Genomic DNA, 22,525 nt, shown 5'->3' with positions numbered 1-22,525 from the left:
CTATTTTGAAAGAAATCGTTGCTCCTGATTGGGATAAAGATTCCATATTAATTGAAGATAATGACGGGCCTCATGGTACTAAGGGCAAGGGTCCTAACAAGGTTAAAGCACTCAAGGACCTACTAGGGATCAAATGGGAGATGAACCCTCCTAATTCGCCTGATCTCAACCCTATTGAGACGATCTGGAGAATAATAAAGCAGCGCTTGAGGTCCAGGGGGGTCATCTTCGAAGAAGCTGTTCTGCGCAGGGCTATCCAGGAGGAGTGGGATAAAATAACTCTGGATGAGATTAATAGGGCTATCTCAACAATGCCAGATAGAGTAGCTGCCCTAAATGAGCGAAATGGGCGTCCTATCCCCTATTAAAGGGGTGTGTAGCATAGCAGGAATCTGAGAACTCCCGTAAATTTTGGCGCCAAGCTTCGGCCCCACTTGCAGGGGGCTCAAATATCTCAAATATCTCCCGTAGCGCCTGGACCGTCTTGGATCATAATGCTTCGCGTACTTGCATTCCTTTACCAGACTATCACCTGTCTCACAAAGCCTACGGGAGTTAAGCTGCTTTACAGAGTGGGGATGGGAACGCTTATTTATCACGCATTTTGAAGGATATGGACCCGGATGGGACGGTTCAAATGCTACCGAACAGGCTGCCTATCGTTTAGAAGTGACGGCCAGTGTTAGGCATATAGTTCGCCAGTCCAAGCCATTCTATTCGCGCTCTAATGCGGACTGTCCTACATACCTCAACCCCGGACAAAATCTCCCGGTGGGGACACTTGGGGCGTGGGAGCATAAGTCAGCAATTTGACAACCAAAGGTTGGCGATCCAACGACCAATATCATCAATCCATGCTGGAGTTCGATCAAGTCTCGATTGAAGACCTCATAAAAAGAAGACGGCAAATTTGGTCCACGGAGATGGCTTTGATGATGGAGGATTAAACGCGACCTATGATGTGGATTTTTGAGAACTGCTGAGGGAATAATCGAGGACTTTCGTGACCCTGAAAGAAGAGGCAAACCCCGGCGATGGAACGAGGAACAATAACGCTGTGGTTCTTCATCTTCTAGCTCCCGACACTCTAACACGGCTGACAATCATTTCTAATCAGCATCCAGCACAGGATTGTTTCTCAAAACCAAAATCAGCCACCAGTTGCGAATTAGAAAGCCATACGCAAATTAAACAGCTTTGCAGTTCATGTCAATAATGTAATCAAACACCACGATCGAGTTCAGTTCAGTCAACTTGACATCCCAATACACCTTCCCACCTTCCAACCGAGTCTGCAGGACAACCAAACCCTGGACTCTCCTGAGCCATCAAGGGAAACCCAGGTATGGAAAAGAACATCTCAATTTCAAATACAGATCCTGATGCACAGCTAGCAGTTAGCGCTTAGCACAATGCCCCAGCTGGGTGGCCCACCCGGGCCAGGAGAGACGTTCCGTTCCGGTCCGGTCCATACCTCCACAGAACCAGGGTACCTACGGCGGACGGTTGAAGCCAAACGGCCAATTGAAATTTCAACTCCGCAGCTGCTCAAAGGGAGTCATTATCTCCACATAATAAGGCGGAATCTGAGTCTGTTGTTGCTAATTTGTTATCTGTAGTAATTAGGGCTATTAAAGATAGCTATCTATAGGATTTCGTACGTTATGCTGCTTACTGTACGTTTGATATAGCCCTATCAGACATAATTCTAGATATTGTTAATTCAACATTAATTTGGGGCTATATCTAAGGCCAAATTCAAGGCTTTAGGCTATATTTAGGGCTATATTCAGGGCCAAATCTTGTAGGGCCACAGCCACATCCAGAGCCATGTCTAGCAAGGCCATATCCAGGGCCAAATTTAGGGCCATCCAGGGCCATATCCAGGGCCAAATCAAGCGTACAAGTAACGTGATATATAGAACCCTCTGAATAGTAGAATAATCAATAATTACTGTCGAAACTTCTTCATTCTGTGGAGGTAATGGCTCCGCCTTGAGCAGCTGCGGAGTTGAAATTTCAATTGGCCGTTTGGCTTCAATCGTCCGCCGTAGGCACCTATGTTCCCACTTTACCGAAACAGCTGAAGCTCAGCCCCTCAAGCCTCCAAGACCAGGCCCAACGACAGGCCACCGAGTCCTTACCTCTCAAGAGAAACCTGAAACAGCGTCTTCCACTTGTCTTATCATTAGTCAGCCCCAAGGACCCAATTGTCAAACTTTGGGAAAAAGGAACAGACAAGAAGGAAGGAAGTCGGGGAGTTGGCCTGTCCCCCCGAGGAGCTTTGTAATCCTTTCTTTAATTAAGGGCACAAGGGGGCAGTGAGCACGTAAGTGAGTGAGTGGGGATGCTCCTAATTTGGGCGATTAGACGGTTGACCTTCCAACCATCGATATTCGAAGTACAAGTACGTAGTCAGCAGTCATCTGGATCGGTGTGGGTATCATGTATTCATATATCGCTTGGTCGTTTTTCTATCCTTGAATATCCATTGGCATCCTATTCCATCGCCCTGAAAGCATTATTTTTGCTGCGAGCGTCAAATTCCTGGCGACGCCTTGCGTAGCTGGTGTTTGAAAGCGGACCTGGATGATGCCATCCATATCTACCGTGAATCCGTGACTGTATGTAGCTGCGCAATGCGACTGGCGCCTGGATAGACGGGGTGAGTAAACTAGCGCCTACTAGCATCTAATTTGATTGAATCACTGCTCAAAATTCAGGAAAAGACCTGAGGGGTGACATTCGACATTCGAATTCATTTTGCCAACTGGGTTGCAGAGATTTTTTTATTGTCGCTTTGCAGCTCAAGTTTGTTTGATAGGCGTAGCGGCTCCTCCGCTGCCGTATCATGTACGTGGGTCCATAGAAAGTATAGCCCATTGACAATCAACTCCCAACCTCATTGTTCCCATAGCGTCCCAATACGCAATATCCGTCCTTCCTATCCTCAAGATTCGAGTCCTGGACAAGGATACTCCTATTCTTCAGGTAGTCGTCCCAAATTCCCTCCTTGTATGTCTTTTCTCCCAGTCAACTCTTCTTGTTCTGCTCATCTCCAAGACCAAACAACAGAGAAGACTTATTTTCAAAGGGTATATATACGCATCCATTCCAAGCAAGATCCCCAATGTGACTTCCGTGAGCCCGATCCTAAACTCCTGCGTGCGTGTTCCGCAAGGTGAAGTCGTCGCAGATACCAGATCCCGGCGCGCTCATTCCGCCATGAACACCCACCGTCAATCGCCATGCAATGATCGCTTTCTCTTCCAGAGAGCCGAGTGTTGTGTAAACCAAATAACAAAAGGTTGGAGAACAACATGCAGCTCTGCAGATACTCTCTCCCAGAAAAAGTATACCTTCAAATCAATGGATGGCTTCGTCGTCATAGACAACAATAATTAACAGATCTTGATAAAGACCTAAGTCAGGGAGTGCAACCTCCAAGAAAGAGCAAGGGGTGTAATCTTGTGCACAGGCATTTTGCCGGAAAATGCATGAGTTGTGCAAAGTACCCGTTGTCATATCAGAAGGAAATCCCATCCATTTTGTTGCATCACGTCCCGCCAGTGGACGTTCTGTGTATTCTTGTTACTCGATCTTGTATCACTCGTTGATGTGGTTGATGTTGGCGTGGGTTCGCAAGTAGCAGAGGTCGGTAGTAACGTATCGGCCGCGCGCCGCCATACCTCACGGAGCAGACGCACCATGCGGCCGAAACTGCCGAATTCAGCCTGCTCTCCTAGTCGTTCGATCCGCTCGGCGAATACACGACGGAAGGGGCTGGTTGGAATGGAGTAGGCGCCGCAGATCAGAAGGGGCCAGACTAGGGAGCGGTCGAACCCTTCCGGACCGGAAGGAATGAAGTGGAGGAGCTCTGCAAGTCGGGCGATGAGGTTGATGGTGCTTTGTTGGTACCGGTTGTAGTCCGGCACGAGGGAGCAAAGGTAGACCCGAGCGGCAATGCGGAAAACTGCTGTCATATTCTTGGAGAGCTGGCGTGGGCGGATGGCGCCGGTGTTAGAGAAGGGCGTGACAAGGGCGTCATGGTGAGATTCGGTGGCATCAAGTTGTTGAGCAAGAGCGGTGATATGTGTGCAGAGGGAGATCTCGTCAACCCGATTCTCCATCTTCAAAGCATCTAAGCATGCAATTTCAGACAGCAGGTACATTACCCGGTCTTCGCAGCCCATCAGCTCGCATAGACCAGACGTCGAGCCAGTCAGATGCTTGGTGCGATAAGTATTGGCGAATTGAGGCGAGCGTCCGAGCATTGTCGAGCCAAGAATATCAATCCAGGAGGTCAAGGTCATATTGAATGGGGGATGCACTCCCGTTTCGGGCATTTCCTCCACAATACGTGGCAACTCCAATTTATGCACTAAGCTTGTGGCTGCTTGGAAATGCTGATGCCAAGGGATGTCGGGCAGGCAATCATCTGGACGGCCGACTGAACATTGAAAGAAGATCATGCCAAGAGTGGCCTCAAGGATTTGTAGATGGTCGGTGTCGCGGTTCAGGGCCTTGCAGAGCTCAGAGACTGTTTCGTAACGATGTCGCATAATGTCGTTGTCAATTTGCTCGGTTTGGATTCCTTCCGTTGCTTTTAGGTGGATGGCAGCAATACTGAGGCAGCAATGTAGGTAACACTTGTTTGATTCGAGCGCTGGAAGAATCACCTCTGCCTTCACCGATCCGTGTTGATTGACCTCAAGAATGGGAAAGATCAGGCGAAGCACATTCTCGACAAAATGGTCCAGGAGCCTTCGGTCGCAATCGTCAACAGGAATAATAGCTTGCTGTGAAGTGTGCGGCACAACGCCGTGCGAAAAGTCAAAGAAATTGAAATCCAGACCCTCTTCGCCGCTCCATGAATCTCGTCGAGTTTCGAAGTAGTCGTGCTGTATCCAGTCATCGCCGCTAGGAAAAGAGGGCAATGCCGTGTGCGGCGCAGGAGGTTGAAAGGTGCTAAACGTAGATATCGAAGAGTCCCTTCGGGTTGGGATGTCGTTGACAAACATCTGTCGCTCGGTCTTAATGTCGACTTCATAGGGGTAAGACGGCGCGTATGGAGGTACATTGGTACCGATGTGAACAGGGTGCATGCTGTATGCATGCGGATCGTATATGGCAGGTGTTGGTGGTTGAGCGTAGCCGAAATCATACTCGAGGGAATCCTGAGAGTCTTCTGACGTGGCGCGTGTTCTTCCTATCCCATCGGAGAAGCCGTCCGAGGTAGGCACAGAGTAGGTGAGACCAGGTGGCGTCGGAATCGTGCAGTGTGGTTGGAGAGTCGACGATTTCTCGGACAGCTTGGTCCGCTTGATGATATTTTTGATATCCTCCTTCTGTCTTCTTCTCTGATCATTGTTGCTCCACCACATCGGTCTCTTGTATTCACAGGTCAGGCCAAGATGCTTGCAAGCTTTACACTTGGGTTTGCCTTCGTCGCACTTCTTCCTTCGGAGTCGGCAGGTGAAGCAACCTGATTGCTTGGTCAGCAAATATGTAGATACACGAGCAACACAAGGAAGCCATGGAAGCTCCAACTTCGTGAGATCAATCATACCCGAGCGTGATCTGCGGTGCATCTTCGAGGCCATCTTCGTTGGAGATGACTTGGGCGCTGACATGCCAGCAGGCTTCGTAGATGAAGTGGCCGATTGGGCTGACATTTCGAAAGTCATCTGTCTGGATTCTTGGAAACCACTCTAGCTAAGCCAAAAATAATGAGATGATACAGGAGTTCGATATCCGCGACACAACAAAGGAAGATGAGCAAGGCCAGTTCGCTGTATATTACGGAAGCAGTAAGCGCAAGCCGGACCAGCAGGCTTCGCAGTCTATGAAACGAAGAGAGATAGGTCCAGCGAGGTAGGGGACGGTCTTGCGATGTGATGAATGGACGAGCTTGGGAAGTTGGAGTGTTTATGTTTGAAGGACTAAACACTGGGAGGAGAGTACTCGATCTATTTTAGGTGAATGCCAGTGGGGGAGATGACACTAGGGTGGAACAGGATTATGAAAGAAAAGCAGGTGCAGGCCGATTGGATGCAAGTCAGATATCTGACCGTGAAGAGGAATGACATGCTCACAGTGGCTGTCAATTTGGCCCATTATGGTTCTTCCTATTTTTGTTTCCTTTTGCTCGTTGCTGGAGGCGCCGTGAGATGCGTCCAACAAGGTTTGGAGGAGTTCGATAGTCCAGTTTAGCGCATTGATGAAGCAGGGATGAGCTCGGCAGCCGGGGTCAGGATTTAGCTGCTTAATCTGTTGTGACACCCGGTGCAAACGTTCTGAACGTTCTGACTGGCGGTTGGGCGGCTAGCTATAAATGACCCCGGCCACAACGATTCCAGTCCATGCTGATGCTGCAGTGTACCCTTGCTCAATCACCGCTATGTACATGCACCTCGGGCCATTCTTTCCAGGGTGCAAGAGATGACGAGAGAAGGGAAACATCATTCCGAAGCCCAGACCAGGGTTCTAGCCAAGCTGGGCAGAGGTCAGTCTCCACACCAGGAGTCGTGGACCAGCACTACCGCGATGACCCATACCTTGCCATCTGGTACCGTGTCCACAAAAGACTGGAGGTCGGTTCCGCAAGAAAATCGCATGTGGAAAGGTGAAGTAAAGACCCTGCTTCAACAGCTGCCACTCTTGCCAAAGAGCTGTAAATGCCAGGCTCTCGTAGTAGTGGGTGAAAGTATGACATGCGCATTCATCAGGACCCAGAAGGGGTCAAAGCGTCCCTAGTGCTACCGTCTAGCGAAACCCTAACGTCCTGCGCCTTCTGAAAATCCATAACGACGACCGAACCAGCAAGGCAGCATATAAGCATTGCTCGATCTGAACCCTTCCCTTCATGCTTGACGATCATCATCAGCTCCTGATCTTGTCTCATCTCACCTACGTCGAAAAAGGACTTTGTCAAGCTTACCATTGAGACTACGGCTAGTGGGGATTCGACAATGCAAGCGAGTCAGGGGTGGAGTACAAAGACCATAGCTTTTGGCCCGAAAGGAACTTCAAGAACAATGATTCACTTTCAGCCCGGTCATGCTGCTCGCTATCTAGCATGGTAAGTGGCTGGCCGCACTCAATCGATAAGCCTACTAAAACGCCAAGCTGCGGGATCTCGCTTGTCATTTGGCAGAAGGAGCTGGCTCGAGCTTGTGATGGCGCGCAGGTACGGGCAAGCTGCAGCCAACCGTGATGCCATGACCTTAGCTGCGTTAGCCTCATTCATAGTATTGGACCAAGATTCTTAATCTTTGCATTAATTAGCCCCATACCCGAACACTTAATGTCCCAAGAGTTCCCAAAGATAGATCACTAATTAGCAGGAGTTGACATCCAAATTAGCCTATTACTTGTTTGAGAATGAGCATAATTTGCCGCTGACCCAAGCTCTCAAGAAGTCAAATCACTAAGAATAAATCAAGGCAAATTAATGCATATTGTCCTTGATAAAATAAAAGTTAATGTTGCCATAATTAGCCCATCACGACCCGCTGTGTTGACCTGCTAGATCAAGCTCCAAGACAGCACCTTAGTACTGCGACCATCCCGCCTTAAGATGGTAAGTTAGTGAGTTACGTAGAAGTAGTAAGTTAAGCCTTTTCCCTCGCTCTGGGCTGCTAGGTGTGGCTGGATCCACATTTTTCCGAGTCTGGAGGTACCTCTTGTCTGGAACGTTTTTTGCTGCCGCGGCTCAGGTCATGAGGTCTCTGGTACCAACCCCCCCGGCATTTGTTACGCTCAGCTTACCGTATCAGTGACTCGTGATCCGTGCTGATCAACAAGCATTGCGTGTCCAACGGGTTGTGCTTCAGGCCAGCTGAGGCTGTTCTCAGCATTAATTTCCAAAGTCTTACGGTCACACGACTTCCTCTTCCCGCCTAATATCATGCTGAGTCGTGCTGAGTTCTCGAGTGGTTGAGAATGGTTTGGCAGATGACAGAGGCAGCCAATCTTCCTCTAAAGAGCTGCTTAGTCTATTAGAGTTGGTTCTGCTGCAAGTCCCAAAGATCAAAACCAGTGCAGTGGCAACCCGCAGGGAAGAATGCACTCAACAATCCGACATGGATGGAGCTCTCTCTAGGTCATTACCATCTACAGGAAACCTGCGTCCCATGCCAGGCTTCCGGGGAACTTTGGGTGAACTTTGTGAGTACCGACACCTTGGCTTGACTGTCATTCTATGAGACCACTCATCTGGTTGAGAATTCAACAGGCGGATGAAAACTTACGACAAAATTTTTCTACTTGCCTCCGAGACACATGTCCTTATACGATTTGATCAAGCACTCATGGCCACCTAAGCCTCGATCATTTGATTCCCTATTGTAAAGTTGAACATCACGCTCCAGTGGCCGCCCGCACTGTTTCTGTGCCCAACCTCCGTGGCATCGGGATTTTAGTAAGGTACATTGCAGCTTTAAAGCATGTGCTGCAGAAGGACGATATTGTGATTGAAGCAATATTTCGATGGTCTGTGCAAGTAACTGCATACAACACGGCATGTGGTAGACTCTTGATATGTGACTCCCTCATAATCATAGAAAGCATTCCAGTACGACAATCAGTATATGCAGCATGTCCTAGTACTAGATTCTCTGCCATGTTGAGGCCTAATCCAAAGCTTTACAGAGCTTCGTCTGGTTGAATGAGAATTCCACATTGCGTCTTATCGTTGTGCATTCCCCGTCTCACACACACTTATCAATTGTGCTCAAGCTCAGAGTGATGAGCATGTACTACGGTCCTGCGAGGTGATACAGCTGCATGGCCAACATCTTTCATAACGGATAACCGCTTACACGCCAATCAAGGGCTCGAAGACCCTGCAGTGACACGGGAGAATAAGTGAGATCGTGTTCTCGAGTCACAAGTGGGGAAACTCTAGACCACGTCGGATGCAGCTTCAGACTAGGACTATCTCTACCTCTTACTGACTAGCTATGGGGTAACGACATTGCCCTCTCAAGTTCTCGTAAGATCAAGAGATTCAGAGAAGAGTCCTCGAGAATTTACTATAGTGACCCACTTTGCCAGATGGAAATCTCGTTCTTCGCCTTCTTGTTATTTCCGTATCTCTGAGATCTTATTGGCACAGGGGAGAAAGATTGCATCGGAAGAAACCAGACTAGACCAAGAGGTTTAAGGAATTTCGGCTCGTTAGGCACTACTTGATAAGCTTGGAGAAGAGCCTGTACGGATCGAAATTGCACGGAGCAGTCAGAAGTCAATAGGAGAGCTAATGGAGGGTAAATTCCCCGGCGGCAGAAGAGTAAAAGAAGTCAAGGAAACAGCTGATTGGGCCAGCGTGCAGTTTGGGTGGCTGGAAACTGCCAAGATGTGATGGAAGATCCCTAATTATGTCTATTTCTGGTCAGAAAAATCACAATAAATTTAGAAGCAGCAACACCAGCTAAAGAAAAAAGGGTCTCACCTCTAGAAGCCAATCATGGTCGCCCTGCCCCAGAGGCTGCACATAGGCTTACTGCCCCCAACGAAGTCACCATACTCTTTCCGGTAGAGTGCCTGCATATTCCGCGCGCAATTTACCGCCCCAGATGCTGCACGTCTGTTAATTGGCACCCATGCAAAATCCGTTTCACATCACATCACACCAGAAGAGCTCTATCTCAGGGTACAAGCGCTTCCTGCTTGTGGGATACATAAGTTATGCCATGTACCGCCCATTCTGAACCACCGCTTGGTTGTCTCTCCACATTCCACTATTTCCATACTCAGATTCTTTACTTGACTGGCAACGGTCGATTGCATTACTATTCTTCATAGCTTGCAGAGCACTTGAATATATAAACACACAACTCTAGCAATGGAGTGCCGGCTATCCAACATGCAGATGTTGGAGAGCTCCAAGAACCTGTCCTTCCTAGGCAGAAGGTCATTAGTTCCGCGTCCATTGTCCGAAGCGACTGATATCGAGACTGACTTTGAGGATGACGAATCATCACCGTTATCAATGGAGTCGATGGACAACGATAGCCAAACCACAGTATCAGATGGATTACAAACGCCAGCTTCGGCAGTCCTCGAGGGCTTCGAATTTCACTTGGACCAGAAGCCAACCACCAAAGGCCCAACCGGACCGCATCTTTTCCGAGCTTCGTCAATAGAGTCGATCAATACTGCACAATCACAAGATCTAGACTTCTACCTAAGCATGTCTCCAATCCACGACACCACACCGAAGCAGCAGAATCGGCCTTTGACCTCGCTGAACAATGCTGTTGCTGAGCTTGACGAGTCCCAAGTCCGAACGTGGTCCCCTCGGCAAGTGGCCAGCTGGATGCGCGATGCCGGTTTCGACAGCAGCGTTGTCCAGAAATTCCTCATCCACGACATCTCTGGTGTCGTTCTTCTCGATCTACAGTTCGAAGATCTCCGAGAACTTGACATCACCTCCTACGGCAAGCGACATCTCGTCATGAGCTCGATTCAGCATCTCCGAAACAGCAGCATGCTCTCCGCCTCTCCTGTCCTTTCGTCCTCTCATTCAAGCTCTTCGTCTCGTCGCCGTGCCCGACAACAGCGCCAACAGACTTCGGACGATATCTCTCCTGCCGAGTCTGTTTCGATCGTTGCTATTGAGCAGCTCCTCCCCAAACCACACAAGTGCTCCAAGGGTGAGAACTGCTCGAAGTGGCAGAGGCAACAACGAAAGCTTCAGAGACTTCGAGAAGAGTACCCGATTCAGACTGAGAGTTCAGTCATCAGACCAACCTCAGAAGTCGTACCATCGATTGTTGCCTCCTCTGATGTCCTTGGACAAAGCCAACTCCCTACCCTCAGCCTCACACCAGAGACCCTCGGCGAAGTTCGACCGCGTGATCCCCAGGAGAACGTCCGTCACTTCCTCAATCTTCAACACGTGGACGTGGAAACCTCGTCACAGCCACCCCAGCAAACCATGAACCTGTCCCAGAATCTGCGGCACCTGCCCAGGCTTACTATTCCGGCCGAAGTTCCTGCCCTTACACCCCTCACTCCCCGCTCGGCCACTCCTGCACGCCGGAGCAGAACCCCGAATTCAGCTCTTCGCCATCATGCAAAGGTCGAGCTCCAGAACTATCCTTACCACTATGGTGGTATAGCTTCTCCTGTCGATCTTTACCGCGTCAACACAGCCTTCTCCGCCACAGACGTTCCCGTCACAGCAATGCCTGTTGATCCTCTGGACCGCGAAACCTCTCAATCAGTCCCACCCAACATGCGCTATGGCGGCGTCCCTACTCCACCCATCGCTGAACCCCTTCAGCGACCACAATCCACCCAACCCCGCCACCATCGCCGTCAGCCCTCATTTGTACCTAGCATCGCCCCCCTGGTTGAGTCTCCCGGTACTGGCCCCTGTCACCTTGCGTCTTCTGCCAGCCTTCCAGAAGCTGAGGTCATCTCTGGCCTCGCCCATTCTGGTTCCATGCGTAAGCGCAAGACCACCAAGCTCGTTCGCCACGAATGGCAGGACCATCATTTTACGTTGAAAGGGACCCAGCTAGCCATGCACAAGGACGAAGCTGCGGCCAAGCGCGACAGTCTTGCTCTGGAGCGAATCGACGTTGACGAGTACGCTGTCGCCGTCTCGAGCCTTGCCTCTTCCAGCAAGCTCAGCACTGCCTTCAAGAAGTCCATCCTTGGCGGTGCAGGCAAGGGGTCTATGGAGGAAAAAGCCTTTGCCTTCTCTCTCATCCCCGCGGACGGCAAACGTCAGTTCTTCGGTGAGGGTAAGAAAAGCCATCATTTCTCTGTGCAGACACGAGATGAACGCATTGACTGGATGCGTGAGATCATGCTGGCCAAGGCATTGAAGAGGAGCAAAGCGATGGGCAGCGATGTCCGCATCTCGGGCAATCTGATTTAATTCCTGTTATTCGTTTTTTCCCCGTAAGATGACACGACCTAGCGACATGAGCGACGCATGATGATGAGCATTTTTCGGGCAAGCATAGCGACAGAAAGTTTTGCATTGGGACCGGAGTATTATAACAAGTCCACAGAGTGGCACCAAGAGAGAGCCCAGCGGCATTCCTCTACATTATTAGCATAGCGAAATGATACCCATTACCTGTCAACACATAATGCCTTCTCTCCTGTTTAAACATTGTCTTCCCTGCTTCTGTCCCTCCGAGATTTTCATTGGTTTTGAGTTGGAGTTCTCATCCTCCACAGGCGAAGGTATCGAAGTTGCTTCACGAGCCCAATTGTAGGTGCACCATACAACGTTCATGCAGTCCACTCGATCTTAAACAGCCTCGAGCCGGCAGATGGCGCGGAACCGAAGACAGAAGACAGAAGACGATAGACAGTAACGGTCAACGACAACGGACAACGGCCGCAGGACGAACCACGAAGGACAGGGAGGGCTCGCTATTCCACATATGAACTAGTTCATGCACTTTGCTTGATGCTGCTTCAGTTCCCACCTCTGCAACCTAGATGCAACGACATACATACTACATAGTAGTATCGCACAAGCCGGTCTTTCCGCACTACCACCTCATACAAAATGGATCAGCTTCTTCGCTGAAACCAGGAAATCTAGTGGGCCACTGAGCGGCTGAATAACGCAACCAACGCCCCTCGGATCCTTTAGCCATGATGGGCCTTGTTAGTCGCCACTCTTGCGCCGCACCCTTGGCGATATTCCAGGTGCCAAGTGCCGCAAAGCGCTGCCCGCCTCAGCCAACGTCTGATTTATCTATGGTCGTCTAAGTAGAATTGACAAATCCCTCCGGGCCTCACTTCAGCTTCGTATTCGGATCTCGGAGCATGATCTTTTTTTTTTTGACAAATTCTGCCATCTGCTATCCTTCAGGCACTATCTCTAGGACCATCTCTATGACCATCTCCCTGCCCATGCGTTGATAATATCATTTCTCTTCAAGTCACTCGCTTGCTACTGCCCTTCAACTTCTCGCCCGTGGACGACAAGTCTTTCCATGACTTACTCGCAGACTCCTTCGCCTCCCCAAAGATGCCTACCTCACCTTATGCTCAACCGAAGGGATTTCCAGATGTTCACTATCTTCCAGTCACTCATCAAGCCCAAGATGGAAGTCACAACAGCGGTCTCAGCATGGAGGCTGGCTACCCATCTCCAAACTTCTCGTCTCCCGGGTTTTCGTCCCAAGCTTCACCTGGCCCTTTCAAAAGCCTCGAAGAGGTCAGAAGCTTCCACGAGATGAAACAGGAAGATGCTGTGAGACACCTGAACATGCCGCATACCGCAATTACCTTTTTGAGAGTGACCTGACCACTTCTCAAAGCGGTGCTAACCTTTGAATCTTTTAGATTATGAAACACCGCATCCGACTTTTGAAATTCATCCTTCGCCTTGCCACCCTCCTCCTAGCTTTATATATGATTGCAACCATGTCTCTCACTTTTCGCAAATACTTTAACACCCGCCACATTATCATCGACGTGCCCGGCCCCACGGGTCCTCGCGGTCCCTGGGCCGGACAGACGAAGACTTGGCCCACCACTGTCCTCCTCGTCACTTCTACCCTATCATTTATCATCTCTGCCGTCGTCATGGCCTCCTATGTCCGAGGCGTCCACGCCGCAAACGCCGCCCATGAATATGGCTCCTACCTAGGTTTTGGCATCTTCGCCGCTCACGTGGGAATGTGGATCGCGGTCGCGGTTGCCTATCGAACCGGCAAGGACGGCAATGACCTCTGGGGCTGGACGTGCGACGAAAGGGCAATGAACATTCAGAAGGCGTTTGAGAGGGTGATCAACTTTAAGAGGTATTGTGATATTCAGACGAGCAGCTGGATCACCAGTGTGGCACAGGCGGTACTTATGGTCTTGTATGTGGCGGTTTATGCGTGGGGATATTTAAGGCTGAACCATCAACGGAAGATGAAGGCTGCTTTCACTCCAGATACTTATCAGCATAGCGAGGGGAGGTGGAGCCGATTTGTGCCTACAAAGCATTAAGAGTTGGATTTCTGGGGTGGATATGCTGCAATGGAATGGCCAGTTGGTTGTGCAACCGTACAAAGCGAAACTAGGTGCCAGGATTATCTGGACACGAGTCTTAAAGTTCTGGTTTGAGCAAAGTGTATCGCTATGCTTACGATTCTCAGATGTCAACGTTTCTATGAACAGTCTAACTAGTGTTACTTTTGTTTCGGTAGCCTATCGCCAACCTATCGTGCTTCAAAAGGATTTATCCGTTGCCACACAATCCATGTCACAGAAAGCCATGTCACAAAGTACAGTACTGCAGCACTAGTTTCAGGCAATTGCCAAGTTCACAGTGACAGGCAAACCGAATATGCAAGGTACCCCGACCAACAACATTGGCTCGACACCACATAGTCACAACCTGCCAGCCTTATACTGTGCGTCTTTTCCATCCGAGATCTATACTTCTCAGATCTCCTCGTTCTCCTGGCTTCACTCCGTGACATTCCAAGCAGACATACCTTAACAAAAGATTCTCCGCCCCAGACAACCTCGACCTGATGGCAGCTTCTCCAACTTCAAGCATGCTACAACCATGAAATTTTGGTTTCTTATAGATAGTATCTCACATGAGGTTACGACACCCTTCGGACTATTCTTCCAGCTACCAAAAGAGCTCCGAATCCTCATCTAGCAAGAATTGTTTCTCGAAAAGTAGACCTGTTGACATTTGGCGCACGTCAAAAAAAACAGCGCTTGCGATTCTGCGTACAAGCCATCAATCACGCACCCGAAAATAAACCTCGGAGCTTCACAATGGTCGGGTCGGGTCTCGTTCTCCCTCAACCTTCGGTGGGACCTAACCTAACTAACTCTGATCTGGAACAAACCGTGCTGCTTCATAGATCTATTGCACCATGTCATGTCATGCCATGCGCTTCCCAGAAATCGAGATCCAATGCTCTTGATTCCGCTCCGGGAAAGTGGCATACGGATGGCACCCTACACCAGGGTCTGGCTGACAAGCTACCCTTGATGATGAGCCACGACACATCAATCGAAGTCAAGTGCTTCTTCGATGGAAAGCATGACATGCTCACGTAGCTAATCAGCGGCATCCAGCTCAAAGCCCTCTCCACAATCCATGTGGTCTCCGACCTGCACGACGAAACAGACGACGAGATGGGCCATCTCAGACGAAGATACCGGGACCTTGTGGTTCGGCTACATTCTCGACGACCTTCCCGGACCTGCCGCATCGTGGGCTCGACTGGAACGCTTCGCGAATTGGAGCCTGCTCTGCGTGTGGAACTTGTGGTGTCTCATCCACAGGAGATGCGAGATGCGAGATGGGTAGTGCGCTGCTGCCAGAGCTAGAGCAGTATGAGGCAGCTGCTGCCTCTACAGAGCGCCTCAGAGCGAGACCTGCTTTCAACCCGATGTCTGTGAATTACGTACAAGAGCGTGGTGATGAGTGGACGTGGCACATGCATGATGAACGGGAGCCAGAGAATGACATCCTAAACACGGCAAAGGATGGCCGGTGGGTGCCCTGGTAAGTGGTGGAGTGATCAGCTGGGGATTCCTCGGACGAGCTCCGTTGCGTGTGAAAGGGCCTTCGGAGGGATATGGAGATAGAGATGCCATGCCTGTTTTTGATATGTGGAGTCAATGGCGCTTGTGCAGGGACTGCCCGATCCAGGTGTAGCTTAGTAGAGTTGCGATGCAAATGCGAAACAGCGTTTCAGGAAATACGGAGAAGATGGAAAGTGGGAATAGAGACAATGTTGATAGTCAGCACCTGCTGTCTCGGGTTTGAGAAGGCATTCAAGCGAAATCTCCGTCGTACTACTAGTGCTCTCCATCACACATTCTTCAAACGCTTATGGAGAAGACTGCTACGACTCTCTATCTCGACGATTTGGTGTTGAGGTGAACGTTTATGTAGGGAATAAAATATAGAAAAATGACCACTCCTCAAACCTCCCACCCAGCTTCTCTGGCTTTGCTTGTTGTCGTACCAAGGAGAAGGCTGAATCATCAAGTGCAGATCTAGAAGCCAATTCATGAAAACACTCCCTATGAACCATCCCAAGTCCTATGCTAAAAATGCTGATTCGCTCCCCGACCACTTATGAGCACCTCACTTACTACTTCTTCCTCTTTCCCTTCTTATCCCCCTGCTCTCTGCTCAGCTGACTCCCTGGCTGGCCTCCTTGCGGTCTGGTGCTTTGTTCGCCTCCAGAGGCTGCAGCATGTCCTGCTCGGGGTGGCGATCTGAATGGGCTCAAAGTCCGGCCTGAGGCGGCCTCCTGGGTGCCAGAAATACCCGGACGCTGGGGTGACTGACTTTGTGAAGAACTCCGAGGATTGTCGCTTATCGCCAGGCCCCCGAACAAGAGTCTGCTGGGGTCCTCATGCTCAAAGGAGGGGGGAGAGCTGTTCTTGGAACGCGGGTTTAGCGGTGAGGATGTTGTTCGACGTTGCGAAATGCCGGGCGGTTCTGCTTGCGGGCCTGGTGCCCTGCCCCTCCTCTCATCTGTTAGAGGGATTGTAGGTGGTGACGGCGTACGTGGAAGCTGTGAGGGCGATAACTGCCGGCTAGGTCTATAAGCAGCGGCGTAGGGTAGCAGTTTCCGCAAGATAGCACCGAGCCAAGCCATGTGCCCACTGTCTGTTGTATGGAAGGGTCCGTACATATTCATTCGAAGGAAATCTGCATGCTCGAACTTCACTTTGTTCTGTAGGTAGTCAACGTACTTCGCCGTATAGTTCGCAATAGTCACGTAGATCTCCTGACGGTCTGGGGAGATAAGGACACGACTAACTGTGATTAGCCGCGAGCGGCAACTACCAGATCAGGAAAAAGGACTCACTAGTACTTATCGCCTCCAGTTGGTGGAGCCCAGTGACTATTCGGCTCCTGAAAGATCCACAATGCCATTTGTGCACTCTCCTGCATCTCAATGCGGAAGCCTTCTTCGTGATAGCGTACACGCGGCTTTACCTCAAGAATTGCCGCGGACCTCTTGTGACCATGGACTTGCAAATGGCCGTCCGTACGGGCCTCGAAGTTGACGGAATCTGATTTGAACTTGAACTGTTTCCTTTGTAAAGTCCAATCTGCTGGGCGTGCGTCGTGAATGAACAGGGCATTCAAGAAATTTGTAGCTGCGGTGTTGACAATTTGCTCGTCACCAACTGGAAAATCGTGGGCCTCTGCGTGCGCAGTGGGAGAGATGGTTCGAGCCCCGGAAGAGACTTCGGACGTTTCAGAAGGATGTTGGGAGCCTTGGCTCTTAGGGCTTGCCTCTTTTTCTTTGCCTTTACCCTGGAAATCATGATGTTCACCCTTAGCCCCATGGCGCATGTTGTATCTTGGTGTAAATCGAAGGCTGCGCGACTCGTCGAAAGAGTTTGGTATCTCTGAAGCTTCCAATTGAGCTTGTAAAACCAAGGCGTACACGCCAAGATCCCGGGACAGTTTCATGGTTCTCCGGAGCTTGGATCCAAAAGCTCCGACTGCTTGTGAGGCCGTGATGGCCGTCAGGTATGCCTTCCATGATGGGTCATTCCTCCATGTCTCGTTTTTCAGAGCCTGAAGCGCCACTGTGCTCGAGCCATAGAGCTTAGCTATATTGTCAGTGCTCAGCTCTGTTGCTTTATGACGTGGCGGCCATAGAACTTTGAGAGAGATGAACTGTTCGACAGTGATCTCGGAAGCAGACCGAGCGGTCTCTAGCTCATGAACACTAGACGTTTAGGGGTATTTGACAAGCGCCGCATTCCAGTCGCTAGGGTCCTCTGGTAGGCTACCATTGTATTTCGTGCTCATGATGTAATCAAGTTGAGTGAGTGGTAGATTGCAAGTTATGGGGTCTTGATTATCGTATTTCTGCTTCTTCAATCTGACGTGCACATTGGAGTATTAAGTACCCATACACTCACGAACTGTACGGAGGCGGCCATGTGGCCCAGACGAGCTTTGTCTGGCATGAAGCACAACCAGTGTTGGGCCGAAAATGTAGGCCAGACCTCAAGGGGTTGGCCAACTCCAGTCAAGCATCGAGCTAGGCTTGTTGAGCGAGAACATCGTGCTGTGTCCAACAAAACAGGCGACGTGCGGTAGACGTGTTTGAAAACAATTCACATTAAAGCACTCGCTGTTGCACGAGCGGATTTAGGTTTCGATCACCGCCGCTGCCAACTCGATGCCAGATGTGGGCGCTTTCCTTACCCAAGAGTCAGTTTTAGGCACGCTAAGTGGCATGTTCTCTCTTTAGCAAAGTCTGAGGTGCTTGACAATGAGTACGTGAGCTTAGGCAACGTTAATGTTGGCAATAATTGAGGCGGCGTATTCTGGCAGGTTAATGGCATGCTAGTACGCTTGAGAGGTTTCAAGCAGAGAGCACACGGTTAGTAATACAAACGCAGGCGTCTAATCACCTCAATGTGGAGTATGTAGCAAGCTGTAGGTTGGTGGCACATGAAACAACCTTAGACGGAACACGGTGCAAATTTGTTTCTGACATGAGGCCAGCGTCAAATCCTGTATGCCATCTTCGCTGGCTGCGGGAAGCGCAAGAGTAGCCAGCTGCCCAAGCATACTCTCGATAAACAAGCAGGAGACGTGGGAAAGGACTCAAGGTGATCAGCGAGCAGAGTTAGGCTGATTGCGAGCCTTGTGACTTCCAATGACTAACGTTAGGCCGCTCAAGTACAGCATTGTCATAGAAACCAAATATAAAGGTGTGGCTCGATGTTCTGGATAGTTGAAGTGCACAAACCTGGACTGGACTTTGATATGCACAATGTACACGCAATTGAAGAAGCGTGCAAAACCATTCCCAGCCAGATTAATGAAGCAAGGGTCAGTACACATTCAAGTCCAAGATACAACGGATGAACAACCCTCTTAGGCAAGGTTTGATATCAACTGCGTATGCTGGTCATCGAAGCAGCCTGTAGTATTCAAGCTTCTTTTCTGGAGCCTCAACGGAATCCTGCCATCAGCCAAGATTGAACTGATCGTGACGCGGATGGTGTTCAGGAACGAAAAATAATCAAGTGCGGTTCAGAAGCCCATTAAGTTAGCGCTGTCCTTTTGACGGAGTGATTACGGAGTACTCCGTAGAGATTGATCATCCGTGTCCTGATGGGCGGCCGGCTGAGTCAGCCGGTGCTTGTAGTCTAACTAGTTAGTGACGGATGATAAACAATGGCTACAAGTACTCCGTACAAGTTTGGTCGACCTCAATGAGAAGCCGATAGACCAGAGCACTACATAATGTCCATTGACATGTCGACAAGTACCAGCAGCGTGCGACTAGAGGTCTATGACAGGCTCAAGAAAGCGTTCAACCACCTCTCAAGCATGCTCGATGCTCACCTCACGGACGAGGTGCTCTACAAACTGGCTGTCGATCACGTCCAGATGGATCTGGAAAATGAAACAGAACGAGGAGGCCCCTATTTTCTGCCCATGTCGCAAGAATGCATGGATAGCTTGAATAAACGACCCGAGTTTGCCATTACATTCGATGAGGAATGGTCAAACTCTATCCCCTCCGTACCTGATGTGCCAATTAGCGTAAAATGCCTAAATTAAGCTTTTTTAAGCCGCATTTGATCTACGCAGCGTTCCGCAGCTGGCTTCGCTTTTCAATTTCTTATAACTAATTATGCTACGACCACGACGAGTTACTCAAATTCCTTTGAGATATAGGTCAAACTCACCTCCCCGATCTGAACAAGCTCATAACCAGCCAAAACGACGAAGAATTGACCCTGTGGCGATCGATCGAAATGATGTTGATCAGGCCTTGGCAGTGATCGAAGCTGCGTCGGAATGTACGAATGAACTGCCTACATTATTACCAACAGAACTGCCTCAATTTGAGGCTAATTACGTTCAAAATCGAGCAGGATCCTCTCAATACTCTGATCTATCAGAATTAGGCTTTTTTGAGCTCTTTTTTAGCCCAATTGTAGTGGAAATCATCTCCGAAGAAACGAACTCTTACGCCGAATCCCATCTTCACGACCCTCTTTTTACCCTTTCAGAAAACTGCCATTGGGTACCTACTACACCCGCTGAAATACGTGTATATCTAGGCATACATATCTATTTTGGCTTGTATCAATTGGCAGTACGCAGTGACTACTGGAAGATTCACAAATTAGGCAAGTTTATAAATCGAGATCGATTCCAATTGATCCATCGATTCTTCAGCTTAAATGCTGCCCCTGCGCAGCCAAATGCCCCTTGGTTCTATCGAATTCAACGCGTTTCAGACCTTATTCGAACAGCCTGCCGAAATGCCTATTTACCCTCTTCTCATATCACAATTGATGAAGCAATGGTAGCTTTTGAGGGGCGCTCAAATCATACGGTTAAGCTCAAGAATAAGCCAATTTCTGATGGCTACAAGCTATGGTGTATTGGCGACCATGGGTATATCTGGAGCTGGCTATTTCATTCAAGAATAGATGGCGTTGAAACGTTTGCAAAGAGTCAACAAACGCAATGGCCACAACAACAGGGCACAGAAGTAAATTCAGATACTGAAAAAAGCGCTCTTCTTGCGCTAACTCACGCGCTTGTTTTACGCCTTGCTACACAGCTACCAAAGCAGAAATTCTGTATCCATCTTGATAACCTCTTTCTGAATGTACCAGTGGCTCAGTGCCTCCTGGCGATGGGTATTTACTGCATAGGAACTACACGAAAAAAGGCTACTGGTGTGCCCCTACAACTTCAACGCTATCTCAATAATAATAGCGAGCTTCTCTGGGATTCTACAATAGCACAAGTCATTGATAACAATACCCTAGCCTTTATTTGGCAAGATAATAAGACTGTTTGTGCTATTACGACTGCTCATAGCCTCCACCGCACAGAAGATCGAATCCAACGAACGCGCAAATGCCCTAAAATCTCCTCCGAAAATCGACGTATCCTTGACCCTGTATTTAAGGGCTTACCCTTCAAGGATCTCTTTATTCTAAAGGCTATTGATGACTATAACCATCATATGAAGGGGGTAGATCAAGCTGATCAGTTACGAGCAGCGTTTACTTGCCATCGCAAGCAAAGTTATCGTACGCAGATGCCCTTGATCTACTTCCTCATTGACGTTGCTCGTGTTAATGCGTATTTGCTATGGCTATGGAGCTCTCCAACGCACATAGCAAACGCACAGCATACGCACAATAGCCATAGAGAGTTCATAAAGGCTCTCTCCTCTCAATTACTCTATTCGAATAATAAAACCAAGGAGAAGGAGGATTCACAATCTCTACCAACTATAGTACTTCAAAGACACCACAAACCCATACAAAAGAAGTCCGGCGGACGGTGTCAATGGGGAAAGCTTCATCCGCCAGGCTGTACACGTAAAAGGGCACCCAAACGCGCATTTGGAACAGATACTACACGCTCAGCCAATAATGGCATTTCTACGGCTATTTTAGGAGGCTCACACACTCATTATGAGTGCTCAAAATGCCAGATTTGGCTCTGTATCGAAGGAGAGTGCTGGGCACAATATCATCACTCAATTGGAGTCAATTGCTAGATAATACGGCCTCAACTGGCCCAAATAGGGTGTTTATTGACATTTTGAGCCTCCCCGCAGTGATCGACAGCGCTAATTGGCACATTCTACACCCCTGTTCAGGTACGGAGGGGATATGGGGCTACGATGATGCCGACACCGTTCACATGGCATACCGAAACCAACTCTACAATAGCAACGACGAGAGCGTCTGGCACGCGTAGCAAGGCAGTCATTGGCAGCCACGATTGTAGGTTGGGTCAACCAGCGTTGTACTCCACCTTGATCTAACTTCGTCTTGCTGCAGTCACAAGAGCAGGTACCAGATGCGTCTGCTAGAGTCTCGGTCACTTGGCTACACCTTGAATCCCAGACTCCAGTTCGACTGGCGCATCGAGGATCATTTTGCAGCAGAAGGCTTTCCACATCGATCATGTGTCTCCAGAGCTGCTATCCCGGACGTGACGGGTCTCACCTGGAGTGAGATGATGATCGTGACAGGCATGATGATAGCTGCCATGCGAGAAAAAGGAAATCAACGAGCTGTGGTTGTTCCGGTCTGCTACTGCCCTCTCTCTCGACTTTATTCATCATATCAAAAGCTAATGGAAGGCGATTGTAGCTGGTCCTTGTCTCGATAATTGGTAGATTCGCACGCCTTATCCAGGCCCATGTTGCTCTAGAGGAGCAGCGGCTTAAAGTCCGATATAGCCAATTCTACGATTTCGAAAATTGTAGCCAACGTCAGATGGGCCTCTTTCTACGGTGGACCCTTAGTAGTCCGCTGCTCGAGCCCAAACCTCAACCTAACGCTGAAACATCACCAGGTTCTTCGACTGGGCACACAGCACCCATTGTGACGGTTTCAAGTACTCAAAACGAAGAGTCCCGAACAAATAACCCGAGGTTGATGATGGAAGCTTTGAAGTTAGCATCATAGAAAATAGAGCCGGAGACTCTCATGTACACTCACAAACATGGCTTCCATCTGCGGCAGCTCTCAAAGTTCAGACAAGGCGATT

At 49.4% G+C, this 22,525-nt stretch overlaps 5 protein-coding genes across 5 annotated transcripts; 3 read left to right on the top strand and 2 right to left on the bottom strand.

The window, feature by feature from the left end:
- Positions 1–3,521: 3,521 nt before the first annotated feature.
- Positions 3,522–5,675, bottom strand: EPUS_03517 (uncharacterized protein; the record flags this gene model as incomplete). Its single annotated transcript, XM_007804873.1, has 1 exon — positions 3,522–5,675. The coding sequence occupies one exon, from the start codon at positions 5,673–5,675 to the stop codon at positions 3,522–3,524; it is 2,154 nt and encodes a 717-aa protein (XP_007803064.1).
- A 4,172-nt stretch (positions 5,676–9,847) lies between these two features.
- Positions 9,848–11,893, top strand: EPUS_03516 (uncharacterized protein; the record flags this gene model as incomplete). The annotated part of the gene is made up of 1 exon (XM_007804872.1): positions 9,848–11,893. One exon carries the CDS (start codon positions 9,848–9,850, stop codon positions 11,891–11,893), a length of 2,046 nt encoding a protein of 681 aa, XP_007803063.1.
- Positions 11,894–13,006: 1,113 nt separating this feature from the next.
- On the top strand, positions 13,007–15,324 carry EPUS_03515 (uncharacterized protein; the record flags this gene model as incomplete). The annotated part of the gene is made up of 3 exons (XM_007804871.1): positions 13,007–13,231; positions 13,324–13,847; positions 15,060–15,324. 3 exons carry the CDS (start codon positions 13,007–13,009, stop codon positions 15,322–15,324), a joined length of 1,014 nt encoding a protein of 337 aa, XP_007803062.1.
- Positions 15,325–16,097: 773 nt separating this feature from the next.
- EPUS_03514 (uncharacterized protein) lies at positions 16,098–17,782 on the bottom strand (the record flags this gene model as incomplete). The annotated part of the gene is made up of 3 exons (XM_007804870.1): positions 16,098–16,770; positions 16,824–17,685; positions 17,764–17,782. The coding sequence occupies 3 exons, from the start codon at positions 17,780–17,782 to the stop codon at positions 16,098–16,100; spliced, it is 1,554 nt and encodes a 517-aa protein (XP_007803061.1).
- Positions 17,783–19,234: 1,452 nt separating this feature from the next.
- EPUS_03513 (uncharacterized protein) lies at positions 19,235–19,555 on the top strand (the record flags this gene model as incomplete). Its single annotated transcript, XM_007804869.1, has 1 exon — positions 19,235–19,555. One exon carries the CDS (start codon positions 19,235–19,237, stop codon positions 19,553–19,555), a length of 321 nt encoding a protein of 106 aa, XP_007803060.1.
- Between the last annotated feature and the right edge of the window lie 2,970 nt (positions 19,556–22,525).

Source organism: Endocarpon pusillum (genome assembly GCF_000464535.1).
Source record: "Endocarpon pusillum Z07020 unplaced genomic scaffold scaffold3643, whole genome shotgun sequence".
Lineage (NCBI taxonomy): Eukaryota > Fungi > Ascomycota > Eurotiomycetes > Verrucariales > Verrucariaceae > Endocarpon > Endocarpon pusillum.
Note: the sequence above shows the minus strand (reverse complement) of the source record. Positions and strands in the feature narration are given on the sequence as shown.